The 19,478-nt window shown below is 35.4% G+C and overlaps 4 protein-coding genes across 4 annotated transcripts; 2 read left to right on the top strand and 2 right to left on the bottom strand.

Annotated features, from left to right (window-relative positions):
* Nucleotides 1–538: 538 nt before the first annotated feature.
* Nucleotides 539–4,630, bottom strand: LOC119633741 (zinc finger CCHC domain-containing protein 2). The gene is made up of 3 exons (XM_038027448.1): nt 3,866–4,630; nt 3,287–3,796; nt 539–2,729 (listed from the first exon to the last, which is right to left on the bottom strand). Exons 1-3 carry the CDS (start codon nt 4,628–4,630, stop codon nt 1,083–1,085), a joined length of 2,922 nt encoding a protein of 973 aa, XP_037883376.1. The 3' UTR covers nt 539–1,082.
* Nucleotides 4,631–6,806: 2,176 nt separating this feature from the next.
* On the top strand, nt 6,807–9,502 carry LOC119633220 (FK506-binding protein 59). The gene is made up of 9 exons (XM_038026650.1): nt 6,807–7,110; nt 7,173–7,315; nt 7,384–7,504; nt 7,748–7,886; nt 7,950–8,058; nt 8,130–8,277; nt 8,350–8,444; nt 8,500–8,748; nt 9,291–9,502. The coding sequence occupies exons 1-9, from the start codon at nt 6,909–6,911 to the stop codon at nt 9,405–9,407; spliced, it is 1,323 nt and encodes a 440-aa protein (XP_037882578.1). The 5' UTR covers nt 6,807–6,908; the 3' UTR covers nt 9,408–9,502.
* Nucleotides 9,418–10,269, bottom strand: LOC119633221 (putative RNA polymerase II subunit B1 CTD phosphatase RPAP2 homolog). Its single transcript, XM_038026651.1, has 4 exons — nt 10,106–10,269; nt 9,929–10,043; nt 9,768–9,865; nt 9,418–9,713 (listed from the first exon to the last, which is right to left on the bottom strand). The coding sequence occupies exons 1-4, from the start codon at nt 10,129–10,131 to the stop codon at nt 9,530–9,532; spliced, it is 423 nt and encodes a 140-aa protein (XP_037882579.1). The 5' UTR covers nt 10,132–10,269; the 3' UTR covers nt 9,418–9,529.
* Nucleotides 10,270–13,864: 3,595 nt separating this feature from the next.
* LOC119633943 (heterogeneous nuclear ribonucleoprotein 27C) lies at nt 13,865–19,232 on the top strand. The gene is made up of 3 exons (XM_038027791.1): nt 13,865–14,023; nt 16,286–16,942; nt 18,315–19,232. The coding sequence occupies exons 2-3, from the start codon at nt 16,448–16,450 to the stop codon at nt 19,086–19,088; spliced, it is 1,269 nt and encodes a 422-aa protein (XP_037883719.1). The 5' UTR covers nt 13,865–14,023; nt 16,286–16,447; the 3' UTR covers nt 19,089–19,232.
* The last annotated feature ends 246 nt before the right edge of the window (nt 19,233–19,478 follow it).

Here is a 19,478-nt window from a genome sequence, read left to right as displayed (position 1 = left end):
AGTACGAAAAATCCATAGAGATTGCCGGACACATTCTCTTCAAGTTTTCTCTTTTTATCAATTTTAAATAATTTAAAATTTTGTATTATTTCAATATAGAAAAAATTATATTAGAAATATGTTTGCCTTTATTTACTAAATACCATAATATTTAAAAAAAAATATTATAATTATCATTTCTATTTTTGAACCTTTGCAAAAAAAAGAAATTTTAACTTTTCAATTGCCTACAAGCCTCCGTTAAGAATAGAAAACCAATAAAGTAAATAGCTTAATAAATTATTTACAAAAAAAAAAAAAAAAAAAAAAAAAAAAAAAAAAAAAAAAAAAAAAATGCAAAAACTATATCAGCCATGGTTACTTACAAAATGTCTCTGTGCGTATCTTGCGTACTATCATCATTACCGTGCCCTTTATGTCCCCCCCCCCCCCCCCCCTTTTTTTTTTTTTTAATAGGTAAATTGCGGTAAAGTGACGCTAAGAAAATTCAATATCTATATGACTTTACTTGGTATTCTCTCCATTATGTGTAATTCCCATACCCATGGCTTCATGCGATAAATTTTTAAATTTAAAATCTCATATTGAGACAATTTTTTTGTACGTCCTGCTGCATGCGAGAACGTATTGCTTACCGCTATTATTATTATTATTATTATAGCGATATTCTGGTGACATAAAGTTTATCGTCTATAGAATATGCTGCGTGTAAATTGACTTCCCGCTCAACTTTGCATACTTAACAACATTCATCTGTTATTATATTCTTATTTCAGTCTTTAAAAGCATAATAATTAAATCATAAAGTTTTGACAGGAGTAAATCACAAAAGTATCGCTTTCTCCATCATGACCCACAGATGATACCACACTTCTCCCACTTTTATCTAAAAAAAGTACCTAAGTAATGGCTACCGAGGCGCTTTGATTCGCTCATATTTTCAATATGGTTTCCTTTTTTCACTGTTCACTTAATATGCGTCACGCATTGCTTAATCTCAGAGTTTCTCAATATAAACCTAATTCAATTAAAAATCCTACACATACAAAGCTTTTTAACAAGCCGGTTCTACAATCACTAACTCACTTAGCTGACGTTGACGCTGTCACGGTCAGCGTCGCATTTGAAGAGACCGCCGCGGTCGCTACTACCGATGGGTTTACACCAATAGCACCGCTAGTATCGTGTGATTTTTGGCTGTGCCCTGTTGCTGACGTGTCTGGCGCACTGTTGGCAATTTGTTGTTGTTGCGTGGCAGGTGTGACTGCACCTACAGCGCCCGCCCCAGACGCTGCCTGATTGTAGTCTAATTTATAGATAGCGCTTCGCGTTACATCATCCATGGACGCTTCCTGGCATTCACGACCACTGTGGGATTGCGAGCCGCAATTATAACATGATAATGGTTTATTACTAAGTCCTATTGTTAGCGTGCTGTACGGTGACGCTAGCACAGCAGCCGACGGCGTAGATTGCAACTGTTGTGGTAATGATGGTGGTATTTGTTGAGGTACAGGTGGCTGGTTAATAGGTTGACTGCTTACCACGGCAGCTCCGCTATTTGTCGTTCTCAGGGCGGCTGGTGGTACACCGGGTGGAGCAGCACCGGACAGAAATGTGATGCCCCCCGCTGGATGGTAAGTCTGATAAATAAGTTCCCCATTGGGTATCTGGAAACCAGGTAAACGAAAGGTACCATGCGGCGGTGGTGCCAAAGTTGGATTATGTGCCATCAGCGGAGGCCTTGCTGAACTCGCAGCTAAATGTTGAGCAGCAGCCGCTGCCGCATGGTATGGATACGTGGTATTATATTGCTGTTGATGAGACAATATCACGGAATTTGAGGTTATTACACCACCCAAGTTAGCAGCACCAGAAGACGGTGTACTTATCAGTACTGTATTGCTGCCCAGCATATTATTATTAGTGGAGACAACATTTGCATTCGGGTTTCCATTGCCCCCGCCGTTGCTATTAGTCAACGAAGATTGCTGCATCACGGTAGTACTTCCCGCATTGCCACCTGAAGCTAATAGTATATCGGCGTACAAAGCTTGCGGTGCTGGGGCTTGTTGATGAACTTGTTGCTGTTGCTGCTGCTGCTGAGCATATATCATGGCATTTGCATTAACTACATTGCCACCAACACCGGCAACTGCCGCTACATTAGGCGCATTCGTGGTCATCAATTTATCGGCTCTACCGTTTAAACGCGACAAACTCATCTGTTTATTATAACTCAGTTGCGAAGGCTGATGATGTTTTTGTGGCTGCTGCTGTTGTTGTTGTTGCTGTGGCATCTGTTGTCCCTGATTATCTCCACGTAGCACGGGCGGATTCGTCGTGGCATTAGAATTCATCATTAACGTAGGCGTTTCGGGCGGCGATATTTCGCCACATGATCCGATCGAACTACCAGAATCGCTGCCTGTGCTTTTATTTGAATTCATACTCATCATGACATTACCATCGACACTGTGATGTCCCCCACCTGCGGTTGTCATATCTGATATGGACATATTTTGCATGGCATACGACAAACCAGCGTTCACAGCGTTGAAAGCTCCCTGATAATGTTGCTGCTGATTAATTGGCGACTGCTGTTGTTGTTGTTGATGCGGAGGGATATAATTGCCAGTTTTTATTCTAGGATGATTAGCAGCCCTGGTAAACCCATTACGTATTAAGTTTTGTAATTGATTGCTGGAACTTTCATTGTTCATAACGCCCTATGATTAAAAATCGAAAACGATAACATAATTTAATTAGAATTTTTCAAAATAAAGAATGGAAAAAAATTTTCCGCCAAGTAAATATATAAACGCGGAGTCTCTATTACATCCAGTTTAGTGTACTAAGAGAAAAATCGTTCATTTCAACTACAAGGCGCTAATGAACAGTCGTTTTATATACACATAAGTATATTTCACTTCTTTGTTTAAAGCTCTTATATGATTTGATAAACTGAAGAAACACTATTAAAAGTTTATATAAAGACGATACAAAGTTGCTAGTAGGGAAAAATAAACTCATAAATAATTTTAGTAATATTTGCATTTAAACGTGTATTATAAAACTGCTCCAACTTCTAATCGTCTTCTCGCACAATAGCGTTTATTTCACATTTACTGACTGACTTACGGAAAAAGTCTTTATCAGGTACAGAAAAGAAGGCAATATGCAAAGTCTCTGCACACAAACTAAACGAAAAGAATGTTTCCTTAAATGTTCAACTAATCCTTGCAATAGATTCAAGTATTTTGTTATATATTTGTGAGAAAATTACCTCTGAAATGTGTTTCATGTTCTGAGGCAAGATTAATTCATTTGTGAGCAGTTGCTGTTGTTGTCCCATCGCAGGCGGTGGCGTAGTCTCGGCCGATGGACGTCGAACATTTTTCAGTGAAGAGGCAACGATTCTCTGTGGCATATTGCGAGAACTGGTACTAGTTTGAGATGTTAGTGGTGGTGGCTGCGTTTGTGTTTGTAACATGTTACTGTCACAGGATGATGTACGATTAGGACTAGCAGTGCGGCTACTAGATGGTGAAGACTGCTGTGAGAGCATCGGCGAAGACGATTGTGGCGGATGATCCACCAAAACTTGAGTACTCGCCGGTGGTGGGGCCGGGTGATATTGCCTCATGGCCCAAGAGGCAACATTAGGATGTGTTAAAATAGTGTTAGCGGCTGCATTGCTAGTATCTGGAATGGTGAGGTTCGCGGAAATCATGTGCGGCATGCCATCAACGGTAATCGGATGTTGAAGAGAACTACCGTCACTTGCATTGAGTAGCTATGAAACCGTAGAAAATCATAAATGGCACATACAATAATACGCGAAATTATTTTAATTAACAATTACCTTAGTTAAATGACCTTGTGGATAACTCAAAGGTATTGTAGCTGGACCCACCATTTGCATGGGATTGGGAGCTAGCAATTGGGGATGCTGGCCAGTTGAATGCATAGTAGCCGCGTGCAATGCAGCTGCATGCTGTTGGAGTAATTCTGTATGATTAGGAGGAGGTGGCGGTACGTGTTGATGTTGCGCCATAGACATCTCTAGATGACTGGCAGAGTGTTGCGGATTGCAAACATGAGCGCTTTGCGGTGATGGCATGGATGATGATGAATCAGCTACTAATTTATTTTCTTTAATTTTTTCAAAAATTTGCATAGATTTCATGTGCTGCTCAAAATCAAATACTGGATGATTAGCAGCCATTGTATAAACCAATAACAATTCTTCCAAAACATCCTTGTCTGTAAGCGAAGAAAAGTCAAGTTCACCCCATGACTCCAGAATGCGGAATATCTCATTAACGCAGGTGCGATTGCAGACTCTCATCAAAGCCAGACATAGAGCTACTCTACGGCGCACTTTCATGTCCGTAGGCTCACCCTTTTGGCAAACATTTATATCTGTAGCCAAATCTTGAGGTTTGTTAACCCTTAATTCCATTCCGCGCAATTCTTGCGAATCGCGGCGACCTAACTCTTCAAGACAAGTGCCCAAAAACCGCAGTTCGAACGGCAAACATATATTCAGTAAAGCACACATTGTGTCAATTCTTTTATAGCTCTCCAGCGTCTTGAACCACGTTGTCACATCGTTCTTGCTAATCATCTCTACAAGGTTGCTGAACGTCGTGATCCGTCGATGTGTCTATAAGATGCGAATGTTTAATTTTATTTACACTTTACAATGTAGTTCCTTTAGACTTTTCTGGTAAAGATTGCTTTTTAAATTGTCCAGACCGCATCACTATGACGCTCATACACCTGCAATTCTTTATTGGCCGTTGGCGTCAGAGTGACAACGGCGGAGGCGTTACGTGGTGTTAAGCTTAATGACGACGGTAAAGATGGCAATGATTCGCAATGAAAAAATATGTTTTGTTTCCTTACTGGTAATGAGTTTTTTAAGTTGGTAGCTTAAGTCTGTTTTATGATGCAGAAAAAATATTTTTTTTTTCTTATTAAAAAACAGGTTGCTAGTCGCATTGGCCTCCCGATTCCAACACCGAAAAGTATTTTTTTCTGTCGCGGCAGCAGCACACAACACCAGTATAAATATCTCTCAACCCCAAAATCACGCACAAATAATCGTTATTCGTCACTCGCGGGTACACTCGTTACACATTTACTTGTGCCTTTGTGCTTTTCTTCGATGGTCTGCTGCTGCTCTGTTTTATTTGTTCGTTTATACTTCTCTTTTTTGCAATTTTCTTTCTCGTCGCCTTTTTCTTATTCAGGCAAGAAAGTTTCTAAATTTTGCACGTTTTCTCGTTTTTGAAAAATATTTGTCTTTTTTTCTTATTCCTTAGGTATTTCTTCACTGCAGCCTTTGATTGATTCTGGTTGTATTTAAATCTATTTTTCTCTGCTATTTTTTAAATTAATTTATTCCGTCGTGAAAATCGTAAAAATTCATTTCACTCTATAGGTCGACATTCGCCAGTTATGTAGAGCTGCCAACTTCTAAGAATATTTTCTGCTAATTTGTGAATTTATAAAACTACTTTGTTACTAAAAGTGTGCATGTAGCAAGAATAATAAAAGATTCAAATAGGTTTTTGCAATTATCGCAATTTCGAAAACTTGTCACAAGTTTATGCAATTTAGATAACAAGAATAATATGCAGAAAATATAGGGGAATCGTTTAATTTATTACACTCGGCAAAACACAAAGTTTATTACTCTTTATTTTTTATTAGATTTGCTTTTTAAACTCACAGCATGTAAGTCGTAAGAAAACTTTTGAAATAATAACTCTTTGAAGAAATTTTCTTTGTAACGTTTTAGCTACAACAATGACTGCAAAAAAATATAACGATCTGGATATTCCAGCAAGATTCTTAACTTGTAAATTTGCCCTAGAAAAAACAGTGTGTCGTAATTAGTTGCACAATTTTTGAATAATGTATACAAAGCCACAAAATTAATAACCATTAAGTTTTTTTTATTTATTGATGATGATAAAAATAAGAAAAGAACGACGGACTGCATTTCAATTTTTAGGTATCTATTACAATATCTACACATATGTACGTATACTTTGTAAAGCAAGACTGCATTCCACGTAATCGCTTTATTAAAACTTGTTTTATTTCTCCCAAAATTGTCCTTTACAATGTTAGGTGTATAAACATTTTTAATAAATTTCAAATGTTTTTCAAAAGTATTCTTGTTACAAAGCTTGACAATTGAAATATCGATTATCACTATCTATATCCTCTTACCACTTATTAGGTAGCTCTAGAGAAACTTGCGGTAGGGACGTGGTGGTTTTGAGGCTCATCTCCAACCTCTATAAACTGCTGGTCTACGAAATGTCACTGCACCAATCTAAGAAAGTAATAATCAAAAGGGACTTGATTTGAAGAGCCGCCCGATGTGGAAGACTCTCCCAGCTCAATTGAAAGATCATTTCTTTTTTATTTTTGATTCGTGTAGATAGGCGCAAAAGTACTAAATGTAGAGATACTTTAACTCCTAGAATTTCATATTTATCTTATCTAATATTTTGAATGTTGTCGTTCGACATAGATGTCATACCAAGCCAAAATAATGCTTGTTTTGATGTACTTCGTCCTTTTACGGGATTGGTTGAAGTCATGACGAATATTTTCTTATAGATTAACTTTGATGATGGACGCTTCCTCATGGTATCGAAAAATGCACATCCACACTTTAAAGGTAATCGCTACAATTGCTTACCCTAGAAACTGGCATAATTTCTTTTGAGTTTAGTATAGATTTTTCTGAGAGTAAAGTTTATTTCTGAGAGTAAAATTTACTTTACATATTGTTGTTGGATTTGCTGATTTAAAAAGAAGAAGAATAAAAAAGTTTGCTTCTCTGACGTCGTGTGTCGTGTATAAAACAGGAAAATTGTGCGAAAATGACGGCAACGGAATTACAAAAAATTGATATTTCGGGCGATGGTGGAGTACAGAAAGAAATACTTAAGGAAGGTAATGGAGATGAAACGGCATGCATTGGGTGCATCGTGTCATTACATTATACAGGCCGTTTAACGGACGGTTCGGTGTTCGATTCCAGTGTAGATCGTGGAGAACCTTTCGAATTTGAATTAGGCAAAGGTACTAGAACGTAAAATGCTATGATAATTCCTACATCTTGATTTTCATCGTTTCTTACACAGGCAGTGTGATCAAGGCCTTTGATTTGGGTGTAGCTACAATGAAATTAGGTGAAAAATGTTACCTAACTTGTGCCCCCAATTATGCCTACGGTGCTGCGGGAAGTCCTCCTAGTATTCCGCCGAATTCTACATTAATTTTTGAGGTTCGCTTTAAGGGTTAACAAAACTATGCTGTAAATATTTATTTCCCATTTTTGATGTTTATTTTCAGCTGGAAATGTTGGGTTGGAAGGGTAAAGATATAAGCCCAGAACAAGACAAAAGTATTGAATACTATGTTTTGGAAAAAAGCGATAAACGTCGATCCCCAAAAGACGGCTCGTCGGTCAAAGGTAACAGAAGCCAAATACGACCATTTACATGTATTAAAGTACATAATTCGATTTTACGGAATAAAAAACATGTCATGGAATTTTCTAGAAATGTGTTAGTGATGTGAAGCGTTGCTGTATTACGAACTCAATCAGTTATAGTTAATGAGAATGAAAATATTTGTAAATGGAGGAACATGTCGTGGCCAAAAAATTTAAAAGCTAACCTTATACCTTAGTAATTCATCATTTGATTATTTTCAGTTCATATTACTGGAAAATATGACGGTAATGTTTACGAAGATCGCGAGGTACAATTCGTGTTTGGCGAAGGTAGCGATGCTGATATCTTAGACGGTGTTGAAATAGCCGTTGGTAAAATGGTTATAGGAGAGGTGGCTAAGTAAGGCATTAATGTTTTGAAAGATTTTGCTCAAACCAAATTTTTGATGAATGATTTTTTAAGAATTAAAATTAAGCCGATATATGCTTTTGGCATAAAAGGTTGCCCTGAACATAACATTCCACCAAATGCTACCGTGGAGTACACAATTAAATTAATAGATTGCGAAAAGGTTCGTGAATTCAACAAATGAATTAAACAAAATAAAAAAATAAATTTTATATTTATCAATTTTCTCCTAAGGGTCTTGAGGATTGGAAACTAAGTGATAACGAACGTCTGGAACAAGCGAAGATTTACAAAGAAAAGGGAACAACATATTTTAAAAAGCAGGACTATCCTTTAGCTATAAAAATGTATAAAAAGTGTGTCAGCTTCTTGGAAAATAATAGTATGTTTTTCTGTTAGCTGCGCAAGCAACAAACGTTTTTCATAATAAGTTTTTTTTTCCCCAATATTTCAGGTGACAATGAAAGCAATAAAGTAAAAGTCGCTGCCATCAGCAATCAAGTGCTTTGTTATCAGAAAACTAATCAAGAACATGCTGGCAAACAAGCGGTAATTGTTTTAAATACTAAAGAAAGTGTATTAGTGAAGTTTGTTTAATTTTCAGTGTAACGAAGTATTGGAATTGGAACCAAGGAACATAAAAATCTTGTATCGCCGCGGTCAATGTAATTTAGCTATTAACGAATGCGAGGAGGCCTTAAGTGATTTCCAACATGTTATGCAACTTGATCCTTCAAATAAAGCTGCCCAAAATCAGATATTACTATGCAAGCGTAAAATTAAAGAAGCTAACGACAAAGAAAAGAAGATTTATGCCAATATGTTTTCTAAACTCGCGGCCAACGACAAACAGGTATAATGCTTTATTACAACGCCACACAACACACAAGGTTCCGTCTGCTTTCGGATTCGTAGAGCAAAAACCCCTTAATTTTGCCATCTTTCTCTCTCCAACATCAATCAACATAAAACATTTTAATTACTGGCGTTTTAACAATATTCCCGCGTTGTTCTATGTTCTCACCAATTGGAAAAACTTTAATATATAAATTAAAAACCTCATTCGTTGGACATAAAGAGATATAGATTTCAAATTTTCCCGAAATATTTAAAATAATTAATGTGTTTTCTTTTGAAATACACTTAAACGGCGCCATAAAGATTCACAAACAAGTTATGATTATCATTTATCTATATTAAACTGCGGATATTCAAAACATACAGCTTTGTTATCCCTCATATTTAATTTGATACTGCTGCTAGGGGCTTTTGTAGAAGCAGTTTTGCTGTATTTGTAAACAACAATATATAACCCACAGAATAACTATTGAATAAACCTTTTTTTGTTTTTTATAATTGTTTTTGTATATATATTTTGGTGACATAAATTTTTAGCAAGAACCGGAAGATGAGCCGGATATTTTAGCCAAATGTGGAGAGTGGACCGACGAAGATACCAAACGAGAAGTCGATCGTGCTTTCGAACGTGATAATAACATTGTCATGATATAAATTACCCACCGCAGCATAAATAAAACAGATATACATGGTACGAACTCATTATAAATAAAATTAATTTACAATGAAAGTAAAGCAGCCAGCCAGAACAAGTTAATTTTATTTGGAGACATTCACTACTTAAGCACTTTAAAAGCTGGTATTATTTCTTGATGGCGCAACCAAAGAGGACTTGTGAGCATTTGTGATTTTATGTATTCCGAAGCTTTGAAACAATGTGGGCTGCAGAATTTTTTACGATCTGTTATGTCGTAAACTTTATTAGTCAACGTTGAAATCTGATATTGTTGTTGTGGTACCCTGAAAAAAATATATGATGGAGTAAGGAGAATATATAAAAGTTTTGATACTCACGTTTCTATAATTTCGCCACACAGAGGATATGAGCATAAATGCAAAATATGTCTTTCATCTACAACATCATTGTAGTGGCATTGATTAATCTCCGGTAGCTAGTGTCAGTACACATACACGTTAAGGTTTGGTTGGTTGAAAATAATCAATTCATGGCTCACCTTTCGTAGGAAGTCATCTTCGCTTACGTAGCGCTCCAATAAAGATTCCACTATCAGCTGCGCACGAGCATTGCATTGCTTTTTTATGCGCACTGCCTGCAGTAGCTTTTCTTTACTTTTAAAGTAAAATATAGTTTAATCGCATAACTAACGATCATCATATATGTTTGTACACACCTTAATTGTTCAAGTTTGAAAGACATGGATTTGATTTTTTGGAATATCTTCTTCTTCTTCTTAAGTATTCAGCGAATGAACAACAGATGATGATCCGCGTTATAAAAAAAAATACAGTGTAAAATACAAAATTCCCTTTGAAATGTAATTTTTGCAATTTATTCAGTTTAGTCCAAGTTTTTATTTATATTATTTTTATTATTTAGTTCAACTTTTAATTTTGTTTAGCTTTTAATTCTGCTGCATTTTTTCTTTCCAGTTGTTTTTCACAGCATATACAACCATATGATTTTCTTAAAGATGATTTTTATAAACATCTCCCTGCGTGCTTCGTTTTCTTTGTCAAAAATCACGCACACAAAAATTTTAAAGTTACGTTCAGGCACGAGCACACATGTGTAATTTTCATACGCGTAAGTATGCGCGCCGGTTCGGAAAACAACGCAATCCATTACTTGCAATTCTTAATTGGTTTTTTCTGATAAATGTGCTGAGCATTCACTTCGTTTTTTTTCGACAAAAAATTTTCCTATAATTTTGTTTTTATTTACGTTTGTATGATTTTGTTGTTCATTGTGTCATTGTAAGCAAGCAAATGTCAAATTCGCCTATTACTTTGCCATTCTTTTTTCGCAATAAATTTCGGATGGTAAAAGTTTTTTTTTTTTTTTTTGGTATGTTGAACAGAGATGGACTAAGCCAATAGTAAGCCAATGGTAAAAGTTATACATAAATTAGTTGCCTAAAAGAGATATAATTAGTGCCTATCTTCTTACTTGGTGAAACTAGCACGTGTTGCGTCCGCCTTGCTTATTTTTTGTTACTTTTGGGGTTTATTATTACTTGTTTGACGCACTGTTGTTGCTGGTTAATAACAAATATATTTTTATTTATTTTTCTATTTTTTTTTTTTTTTTTTTGTGAATTTTATCATATTTCGAGACCAAGTTTTATTATTTAAGTGTTTAAAATATTTTTCTTGGTTTTTTATATCGTTGTTACTTTCATTGAGTATTGTTAGCTTTTTTCTATGTTTTATTTACTTTTTTTTTCATTTTTCAGCTAAGAAGTAGCAAATTTCTTGTTAAAGATAGAACCAGCTGCACTACGACCTGGACGTTTAGTAATTAGTTTAGAAATTTGAGACAATATGGAGAGAATACCATCCATTTATGTGTACCTTACATTTGATCACACTTTAAAAAAAAAACTTTTTGACGCGTATACGGTTATTTTGATAACTGTGCAGAGCACGAAGTCGTGGCGCCAGGTCAAGATCAAATAAACATTTTATGTTTACTGTTTTTCGAAGTGATTTTTGTAATACCAAATTTGAGCGACGGCTATGCATCCCTTTCAATTATCGCCTATTATAAAGAAATTTTGTGTAAATCATAAAAAGCATCAGAAAACCAGAAAAAAAGGTGCAGAAATTGTGGCACAGTAAACTTGAACTTTTTAAGCCTAATTTTAGCCTAGCATATGTAAAAAAGAAAAGAAGAAAGCAATAAGTATTCAAAATATAGGATATGTAGGGAAATAAATGCATTTACCGCAGTGAAACTTTAAAGTTTATTTTTCAGATTCAGGTGTATAGACGTATGTATGGAAGGTCCCTAATGCTTCCCTTCGAAATTGGGATGTTCTAGAAATATTTCATTGAAAGTTTTACAGGTCAAGGAGAAGCCCCCCTCGCAATGAAAGGGCGGAGGGCTATCAATTACTATTATTTGTTACCACAACGTCTTATACAATGTTAAACCATGTTGCGAAGCTTGAAATAATGTTTAGAATTGCATTTTTTAAACTAATCATTTGTAATCCCAGAACTATTATTATACATGATTTTAGTTTGGTTTTTTGTTCGTTTCCAGCGTTTCAAAGATCGTGAAGAGTTCTCAATAAATAGGTGTTGGTTTCTACATGAGTTGTCTACTCGCAGAGATGGTGTGTTCATTACTAGAAAGCGACTCCAAGTAATGCATGAAATTATTTAAATTTATGCATCTCAATTATAATTTAAAAACCATTTTGCAACCACGTTTATAATAAAATATTGCATAGAAAATCTCAAGGAAGACCTGTAAACTTAATCATTGTTCGTTTGAATCCATATTAAAAAAATTCATTAATTTTTATGAGAAAATGAAAAAATAGTCTTATTTTTATTTATTAATTAATGTTAAGGACTGACTATTCAGTAAAATTATATTTATTAAATAATTAAAAGTAATTCAATTATCTTCGGTACAAGAGTTGGAGGCTAAATGGCGTCAAAACTGTGCAACTGATAGTAGTCTTAAGTCACACATATTTGCCGGAGGTAGGCATCATTATCGATGCAGTAATTTATGATCGTGCGCCAATGAGAATCAAAAAGGAGTATGTAAGGGTTGCCGTATATAATAAGGAGACAACGAAGTCGAGTTATCGCGACGTTAATCCGTTTCTCGTGTTGAATGAAACTCACTGTTGAAATTAATATTATATCGCGCTGCTAAAAAAAACCAAGCGAAAGTAACTCTAGTCCAACATTAGTGTAATTTTGCGAAAGTTATGTACGGTGTTATAATGCCAATGGATTCCGGTTTAATGTTTTTACGATACAATTTAACTGTCATTAGGAAAACCTTCAAAAAAGAAATAGATGTTATCTTGCTGGTCAAATATTTTACAATTCAATTCTTCTTCTTGCTCACATAATTTACGGGTCGTTAAATATTTTAAACTTCAGTTCTTCCTCTTGCTCACACAATTTACGGATCGTCAAATATTTTAAAATTCAATTCTTCCTCTTGCTCTCACAATTCATAAAGGAAGGCAAGACATTTCCATTAAAGTTCATGCGCATAGCGTCAAGTTAATGTGAATATTGCAAGTAAAATCATACGCAACCTTAGCAATTTTGCAGTCATTAGGCAAGTATCCAAACCTTTTGGAATTCCTGTTCTAAGTAGTCAGTAGGAAGCGGCGTGACTCAGCGCACTTCACAGAGTTCAGAGGGAATAAATACGTATTTCACTAAGCGAAGAGATAGCAGCAATAGAATTAGCAACGAACCCACCAGTAGCGGTAGCTTTTTTTTTTAAGACAAAATAAATAACATCTCTATACTCATGATACACATCTGTTGCCTAATTCCTTAAGTGGTAATGGAATGTGAGAGGTAGATTGTAAAATAACAGTGTACTCACACATTACGTTTCTATAAAGCTGGCTCTTGAAATACTTAATTCCATTGTATCTCCTAGCCTGATGGTTCGAAAACGAAAGGAAAACCTTTATTTTTCATTTATATTATATTTATTTTTCATTTATATAAATATTTGATTGATTTATTTATAATTTTTTTTTTTACGTTCAAAGTTATGTGTATAAGCAGAAGTATTCAAACTTCGAATTATTTTAGTTAATCCAAATCAACGTTCACATCACCTATTCGATATTTATACTTCAACTTTTTATTGAAAATTGTTTCCAAAATCCGTTTGTAGTTAATAGCATTCCTACAAATAATGCAGTGTCTAAACGTCTGGCAGTACTAGCAATAACGTGGCACTCTTTTTAAAAGTATTTTCACATATGATAGATATACTGGTGCGAAAGTGCTAAATATATGTCAAGATGGTTGTAGTCTTCTTTCTTTGTTCGGCCTATATGTCTAAGGCGAAGTGAGAACGAGTATAATAGTTCACCATGTTTTGTATAGCGGTCTGTTATTCACCACATGCTCTAAAGCAAAACAGCCTTTTCAGTTCAAAGCATTTTGTCGAAATTCATTTTATCATGGTTAAGTTAGGTTATATCGTCAAATCATAAAATTATTTATAAGCTAGTTTTTTAAGGAAAAACTTAAATTTAGTGAATTTGCAGTGCGAAAACTTTGAGATTTCCACAGACGAACACTTGGCGAAACCGGTGAGGATAAAATTTTTGTTAATTTTTTAAACATTTTTATTAATAAATTTACATAACGAATTTGTGTGTTTGTACACATATAACAAAAAAGAAAAAAATGGTGCTGCGGAGCACCTCGTTTGTGCGGTCGTTGGGTCAAAATATTTATATGTGCAACGTACTCATCGGTTTTTGAAAAGAAAAAGAAAATGAATCACGGGAAAATGTAATACGCAATTTTTTTATAACAGAAAAAACATGGAAATATGTCTATATTTATGCGACCAATTTTGAGAATGTTTTTGCAAATTGGGTGTACCGAACACATGGTAGGAATAATATTAACAAAAAATAAAAGTAAATTGACGGGATTCTCTTATATTTGTAATATAAAACAAAATGAATGGCAAATCGAAATTACGATTTCATTGTTTCTCTGCGTATATTGAGTGCTGGTGTGTGAAAAGTGAAAATTTTTCACATTTTATACATACAAAATGCTGTGTATAGTTACAGCAAATTCATTTAGTATGTAGTTCGTTATCGTTGTTAGTTGAAAAGTAAAGGCTAAAATATGTAGGCACAACACATACAAGTCTGTAACAAAAAATACAATGTAAAAACAAGAAGCAAAAAAATGCTTATATATGTATGTATATATGCATGCGTATATATTAAGAAATGCGCGAACATAGAGATTTGTGTACTTCATCCACACATATTTTTCAATGTTTGTCTTTGTTAATATCTCTTATATCAATTACATGCTATACGCGCGTCTACCTAACCATTCATTCATCGTCTTAAAAGAGACAATCAGTAAAAAAGTGTTTTACAGCCTCATAAATACCGCAAAGAGATATTCCATATCTTTTTAATATAACATTCAATAATGGCGACAAAAACAGCGGATTGCTCCATTACGCAGCAAAATCTCGTATCGCTCGCTCCCCCCTTTTTTTTGTCAACGACCAAGAATTAATTTGTAACAAGTCGTTAACGATAAATCCAAAAGTCTAGAAACCTAACTAAATTTGCTTGTGTTTAAAAGTAAATCAATTCCTTTATATGTACGTGCTAAAGAAATTCTTTCGTTGAATTTGGGTTTTTTGTACATGATTGTCACATTTCTTGGTCGTCATCCATTTTGTTTCTTAATTATTTTTTATTTGTTTGTGTATTTGGGAGAGGGATAAGTTAAGTTGTGGTGAATATTTAGTTATATCATGTCGTTGCCAGATATCTAATATTAATTCTTCCAGCACCAACAAGTGTTAAATGCATATACACGTAGATAAATAGAATAAAATCAATATGTGTCAAAATTCCGGTACATTAGCTAATAAAGCAATGACTTCGAATACCAACAAGTATTAAAGGAACCGGCGGAAACGAAATTTTTTTAAATTGCCGTCAACAAATGCCAACTGCATTGGACCGCAACTATATGACCATTATCCTTATCCTTTACCGCCAATCGATGGTTTCATAAAAATTTTTGTCTCCTTATGAAGGAAAACTTATTTTAAATAAAAAGGATGGCAACATTGAAATAACTACAATTCACCACTCTAATAATGTTTAGTATTGAGAGGAGCCATAAAAGTAGTAATTTCTTTTTTGTGGTGTTTTCTACATAATTTCACCGGTTTTTATTCTTAATCATTTCGTTGCACTTGTTTACAGCTTTCATTTCCCTATTATCAATCATTATAAAAAAAATCTGTACATCGAAGAAGTTCATAATACGCTGGGAATGTGATGGCTTGCTAAATGCTATTCCGATTTTCTCACATATGTCGAAAAAGTAAAGCAGGAGATAACTAAGAAAGTGCCTCAATGTTAGTTATTAAGAAGTATTTTTGTGATTCCATTGAATTGACCTATTATGCTTGCGGCATTTTCTTTGTCAATTCGCTTGATAATTAATATGAAATTAGTGTCCTAAATTTGGCGAAAGCAAAAAACGAAAGGTATCGTCTTTTTTTTTTGTTTTAATTTTATAAAAGTATTCTTGATAATCCCTTATTAAAGTGTTGCAAATACTTCCTCCGCTCCCTACATCGGTTTATTTCATACCCCTCTTTGTTTTCTTTTTTATTTCTACATTGTTTCATTGATATTTAGAAAATTACGTGTCAACGTCGTGACTTTTCTTGTAGTAGACATAACACGTTGTTATACAAATTATTACAAAGTATTGGCCAAAAATTATTTTTGTATTATTAAATAAAAACATAAGGCGCTCAATATATAACTATAATTATTGAATTTGTACGATAGGACACAACAACAACTGTAGTAGAATAACCACAGCAACAACCAGCAGATAAAAACACGCAAAGCAGCGATATCTATCAACAATTGTTGCATTTGCGGCAAATTTACATCCAAATTCTAAGCAAAATTACGTCAATTAACAAGAAGAGCCCTCCTCAGAAAAACATGGAGGAAGACGAGAGGGGTAAATTGTTTGTTGGCGGTTTGTCCTGGGAAACAACTCAGGAGAATCTCTCCCGTTATTTCTGCCGTTTTGGCGATATTATTGATTGCGTCGTTATGAAAAACAATGAAAGTGGACGATCTCGTGGCTTTGGCTTTGTTACATTTGCCGATCCTGCTAATGTCCAGCACGTATTACAGAGCGGTCCTCACACTTTGGACGGTCGGACAATTGATCCGAAACCATGCAATCCACGTACTCTGCAAAAGCCTAAAAAAGGAGGTGGCTACAAGGTATTCCTGGGAGGCTTGCCATCAAATGTAACCGAAACCGATCTGAGAACATTTTTCGGGCGTTACGGCAAAGTTACAGAAGTTGTAATTATGTACGATCAGGAAAAAAAGAAATCACGCGGTTTTGGGTTTTTGTCATTTGAAGAAGAATCTTCTGTTGAGCATGTTACTAATGAACGTTATATTAACTTAAACGGCAAACAGGTAAGTACAGGAGAATAAAGATTCTTTGTTTAAATATAAAATAGTTAAATATAATAGTTTAAAAAATTGCACATTTGCATTAAATCATCTACCTGTTCTTAGAAATTATAACCACAAATTATTTGTCGAAAAAAAAAACAAAAAAAGAACAAAAAGCACATGGTTGAACTAGCAGTTATACATATAGCTTAAGCTGTATAATAGGTTTTTGAAAATGAAAGAATGAAAGAAGAAGTAAAGATAAACCAGAAGGTATATAATGTCGTCAAAAGCACGTATTTAATTAAGTGAGATGAACAAAAGAAACTTCACTAAGAGAGGCTGAATCCGAAAATTGAATCCGATAAGCTTCTTTATTTTACATTGACCGTTGATAGGTACAGTATCAGCCGCCCTTTCTTTGCGTTTTCATCACTTCGAAAAATGCACCAAAGATGGCGCAATGAAATTTTGAGCTGATCTAATTGATTTCAGCCATTCGTCCTGTCTTTCTTCGTGCCGAATAATCGCTGAAACATATGGGGATATTTCCCACCAGGACAACGGGAATAAATCTGAAGCAAACAATGTTTGCATCAACAACTTAATAAACCGATAGCAGATGTTAATACGACATTAGGTGTAAACAACTTGATTCATTGAAATACCAGCAATTAAGAAAACACACCATTCTTCACTTATACGTCAATGATTTGATTTGAAGCGGTTGTAGCTTTATACATCATACACTACTTGTGGTACCAGGTATATTAGATTCGTGCGGATGTAAGAAACACGTGCGAGAAATTAATATGGATCCATAATTTATTATGCCGATAGATACAGAATCACATTCTAAGTAAACCTCAGTTCGCCTGTCTATTAATCCATCTAGTGTTTTTTTCATGGATTTTCGTATCCAACGTACAAGGCGTAGTGTTTAATATGTTTTGACGGAATTTAGTACATGTGCTCAAGGACCAACTTAATTAAAGAGGGGACGCATCGGATCAGTTTTGCTACCATTCTCTATATAATGCAATATTCTAAGAAATCTGTTATAATACGAAATTTAATGAAATATCGTTACAATAGGCGAACTGATGTAGGGCATTTGACGGTCGACCTTAACCGGCCGCAATGCTTTATAATCTCAACATGTGTAACAAAATTATTTTAAATAATATGCTTCACAAATAACGACAATTAGAACTTTAGGCGTAAGTAAAAGATGTGGCAATTCTTGTCATAAAATATCGGCCAAGTTAACGCACGCCGTATTACGTTGGGTGTTACAAGTGATTATATTTTTCACTAGCGTAAGAGATTATGAATCTACGTTCTTTCGGTTATATGATGTAATTTCATCGCATTTTGCTTTGCATTTGGGTAGGTTGAAATCAAAAAAGCTGAACCCCGTGATGGATCCGGCGGCCAAAACGCTAACAACAGTACTGTAGGAGGTGCTTACAGTAAACTAGCCAATGAATGCAGCCATTGGGGCCCACCTCATGCACCAATTAATATGATGCAGGGGCAAAATGGACAAATGGGTGGACCACCATTAAATATGCCAATCGGCGCGCCAAACATGATGCCAGGCTATCAGGGCTGGGGAACGTCACCGCAGCAAGGCGGTTATGGTTATGGCAACAGCGGTCCGGGCTCATATCAGGGCTGGGGTGCACCACCTGGTCCCCAAGGTCCTCCACCACAATGGTCCAATTATGCGGGGCCACAACAGACGCAAGGTTATGGTGGTTATGATATGTACAATTCCACCTCGACTGGCGGTCCTTCCGGACCATCAGGTGGCGGCAGTTGGAACGCCTGGAATATGCCGCCCAATTCAGCTGGGCCAACCGGAGCTCCAGGTGGTGGTGCCGGTACAGCAACTGATATGTATTCACGTGCCCAAACTTGGGCTGCTGGTGGACCATCTACTAGCGGCCCGGTTGGTGGAATACCACGCACCGGTCCTGGTAATTCAGCTTCGAAATCGGGTTCAGAATATGATTATGGTGGTTATGGATCTGGTTATGACTATGACTATAGTAATTATGTGAAACAAGAGGGTGGTGCTTCCACTTACGGGGCCGGACCACGTTCAGCGTATGGCAACGACAGTTCTACACAAGCTCCATATGCTGCTTCCCAGGCCGTCTAAAAGACGCAAAAACTTGTTTGCCTACCTGCTGATGATGCTGCCGCTGTCGCGTCTTAAATTTTATTACAACAATGAAAAGAAAAATGATTATTGATATGAAAAAGCACTGAACCCAACCCAACCGCAATAACAAAACCAACAACAATTACGATAACAACAAGGTGAAGCAAGTTACGTACTTTTTAAGCTATAGCGTCTCGTCTGTTCGTACAGTACAGTTCAGTTGTTAAATATATATATTAAATTTTATATTATATATGTAATAATAATATCTACTATAATTAATTATAAAGAGAACTTTTAAATATTTTTAAAGAACTATGGGACATTAAAACAAGAACAACAAGATAATTCACAGTCCTCTCACTTTAATGCACTGATTCTGTATGT

Source organism: Glossina fuscipes, unplaced genomic scaffold (assembly GCF_014805625.2).
Source record: "Glossina fuscipes isolate IAEA_lab_2018 unplaced genomic scaffold, Yale_Gfus_2 2, whole genome shotgun sequence".
NCBI lineage: Eukaryota > Metazoa > Arthropoda > Insecta > Diptera > Glossinidae > Glossina > Glossina fuscipes.
Note: the sequence above shows the minus strand (reverse complement) of the source record. Positions and strands in the feature narration are given on the sequence as shown.

Excerpts from the sequence above, each read along its gene's own strand:
- LOC119633741 (XM_038027448.1), bottom strand. The coding sequence starts at position 4,630 with ATGATTAGCAAGAACGATGTGACAACGTGGTTCAAGACGCTGGAGAGC. Across the intron at positions 3,797-3,865 it reads CACAAGGTCATTTAACTAAG|CTACTCAATGCAAGTGACGG; the intron begins GTAATTGTTAAT and ends ACGGTTTCATAG. Across the intron at positions 2,730-3,286 it reads ACATGAAACACATTTCAGAG|GGCGTTATGAACAATGAAAG; the intron begins GTAATTTTCTCA and ends TTTTAATCATAG.
- LOC119633220 (XM_038026650.1), top strand. The coding sequence starts at position 6,909 with ATGACGGCAACGGAATTACAAAAAATTGATATTTCGGGCGATGGTGGA. Across the intron at positions 7,887-7,949 it reads GTTATAGGAGAGGTGGCTAA|AATTAAAATTAAGCCGATAT; the intron begins GTAAGGCATTAA and ends TGATTTTTTAAG. Across the intron at positions 8,445-8,499 it reads AACATGCTGGCAAACAAGCG|TGTAACGAAGTATTGGAATT; the intron begins GTAATTGTTTTA and ends TTTAATTTTCAG.
- LOC119633221 (XM_038026651.1), bottom strand. The coding sequence starts at position 10,131 with ATGTCTTTCAAACTTGAACAATTAAG. Across the intron at positions 10,044-10,105 it reads TTCAAACTTGAACAATTAAG|TAAAGAAAAGCTACTGCAGG; the intron begins GTGTGTACAAAC and ends TTACTTTAAAAG. Across the intron at positions 9,714-9,767 it reads TGTGGCGAAATTATAGAAAC|GGTACCACAACAACAATATC; the intron begins GTGAGTATCAAA and ends TATTTTTTTCAG.
- LOC119633943 (XM_038027791.1), top strand. The coding sequence starts at position 16,448 with ATGGAGGAAGACGAGAGGGGTAAATTGTTTGTTGGCGGTTTGTCCTGG. Across the intron at positions 16,943-18,314 it reads TTAACTTAAACGGCAAACAG|GTTGAAATCAAAAAAGCTGA; the intron begins GTAAGTACAGGA and ends GCATTTGGGTAG.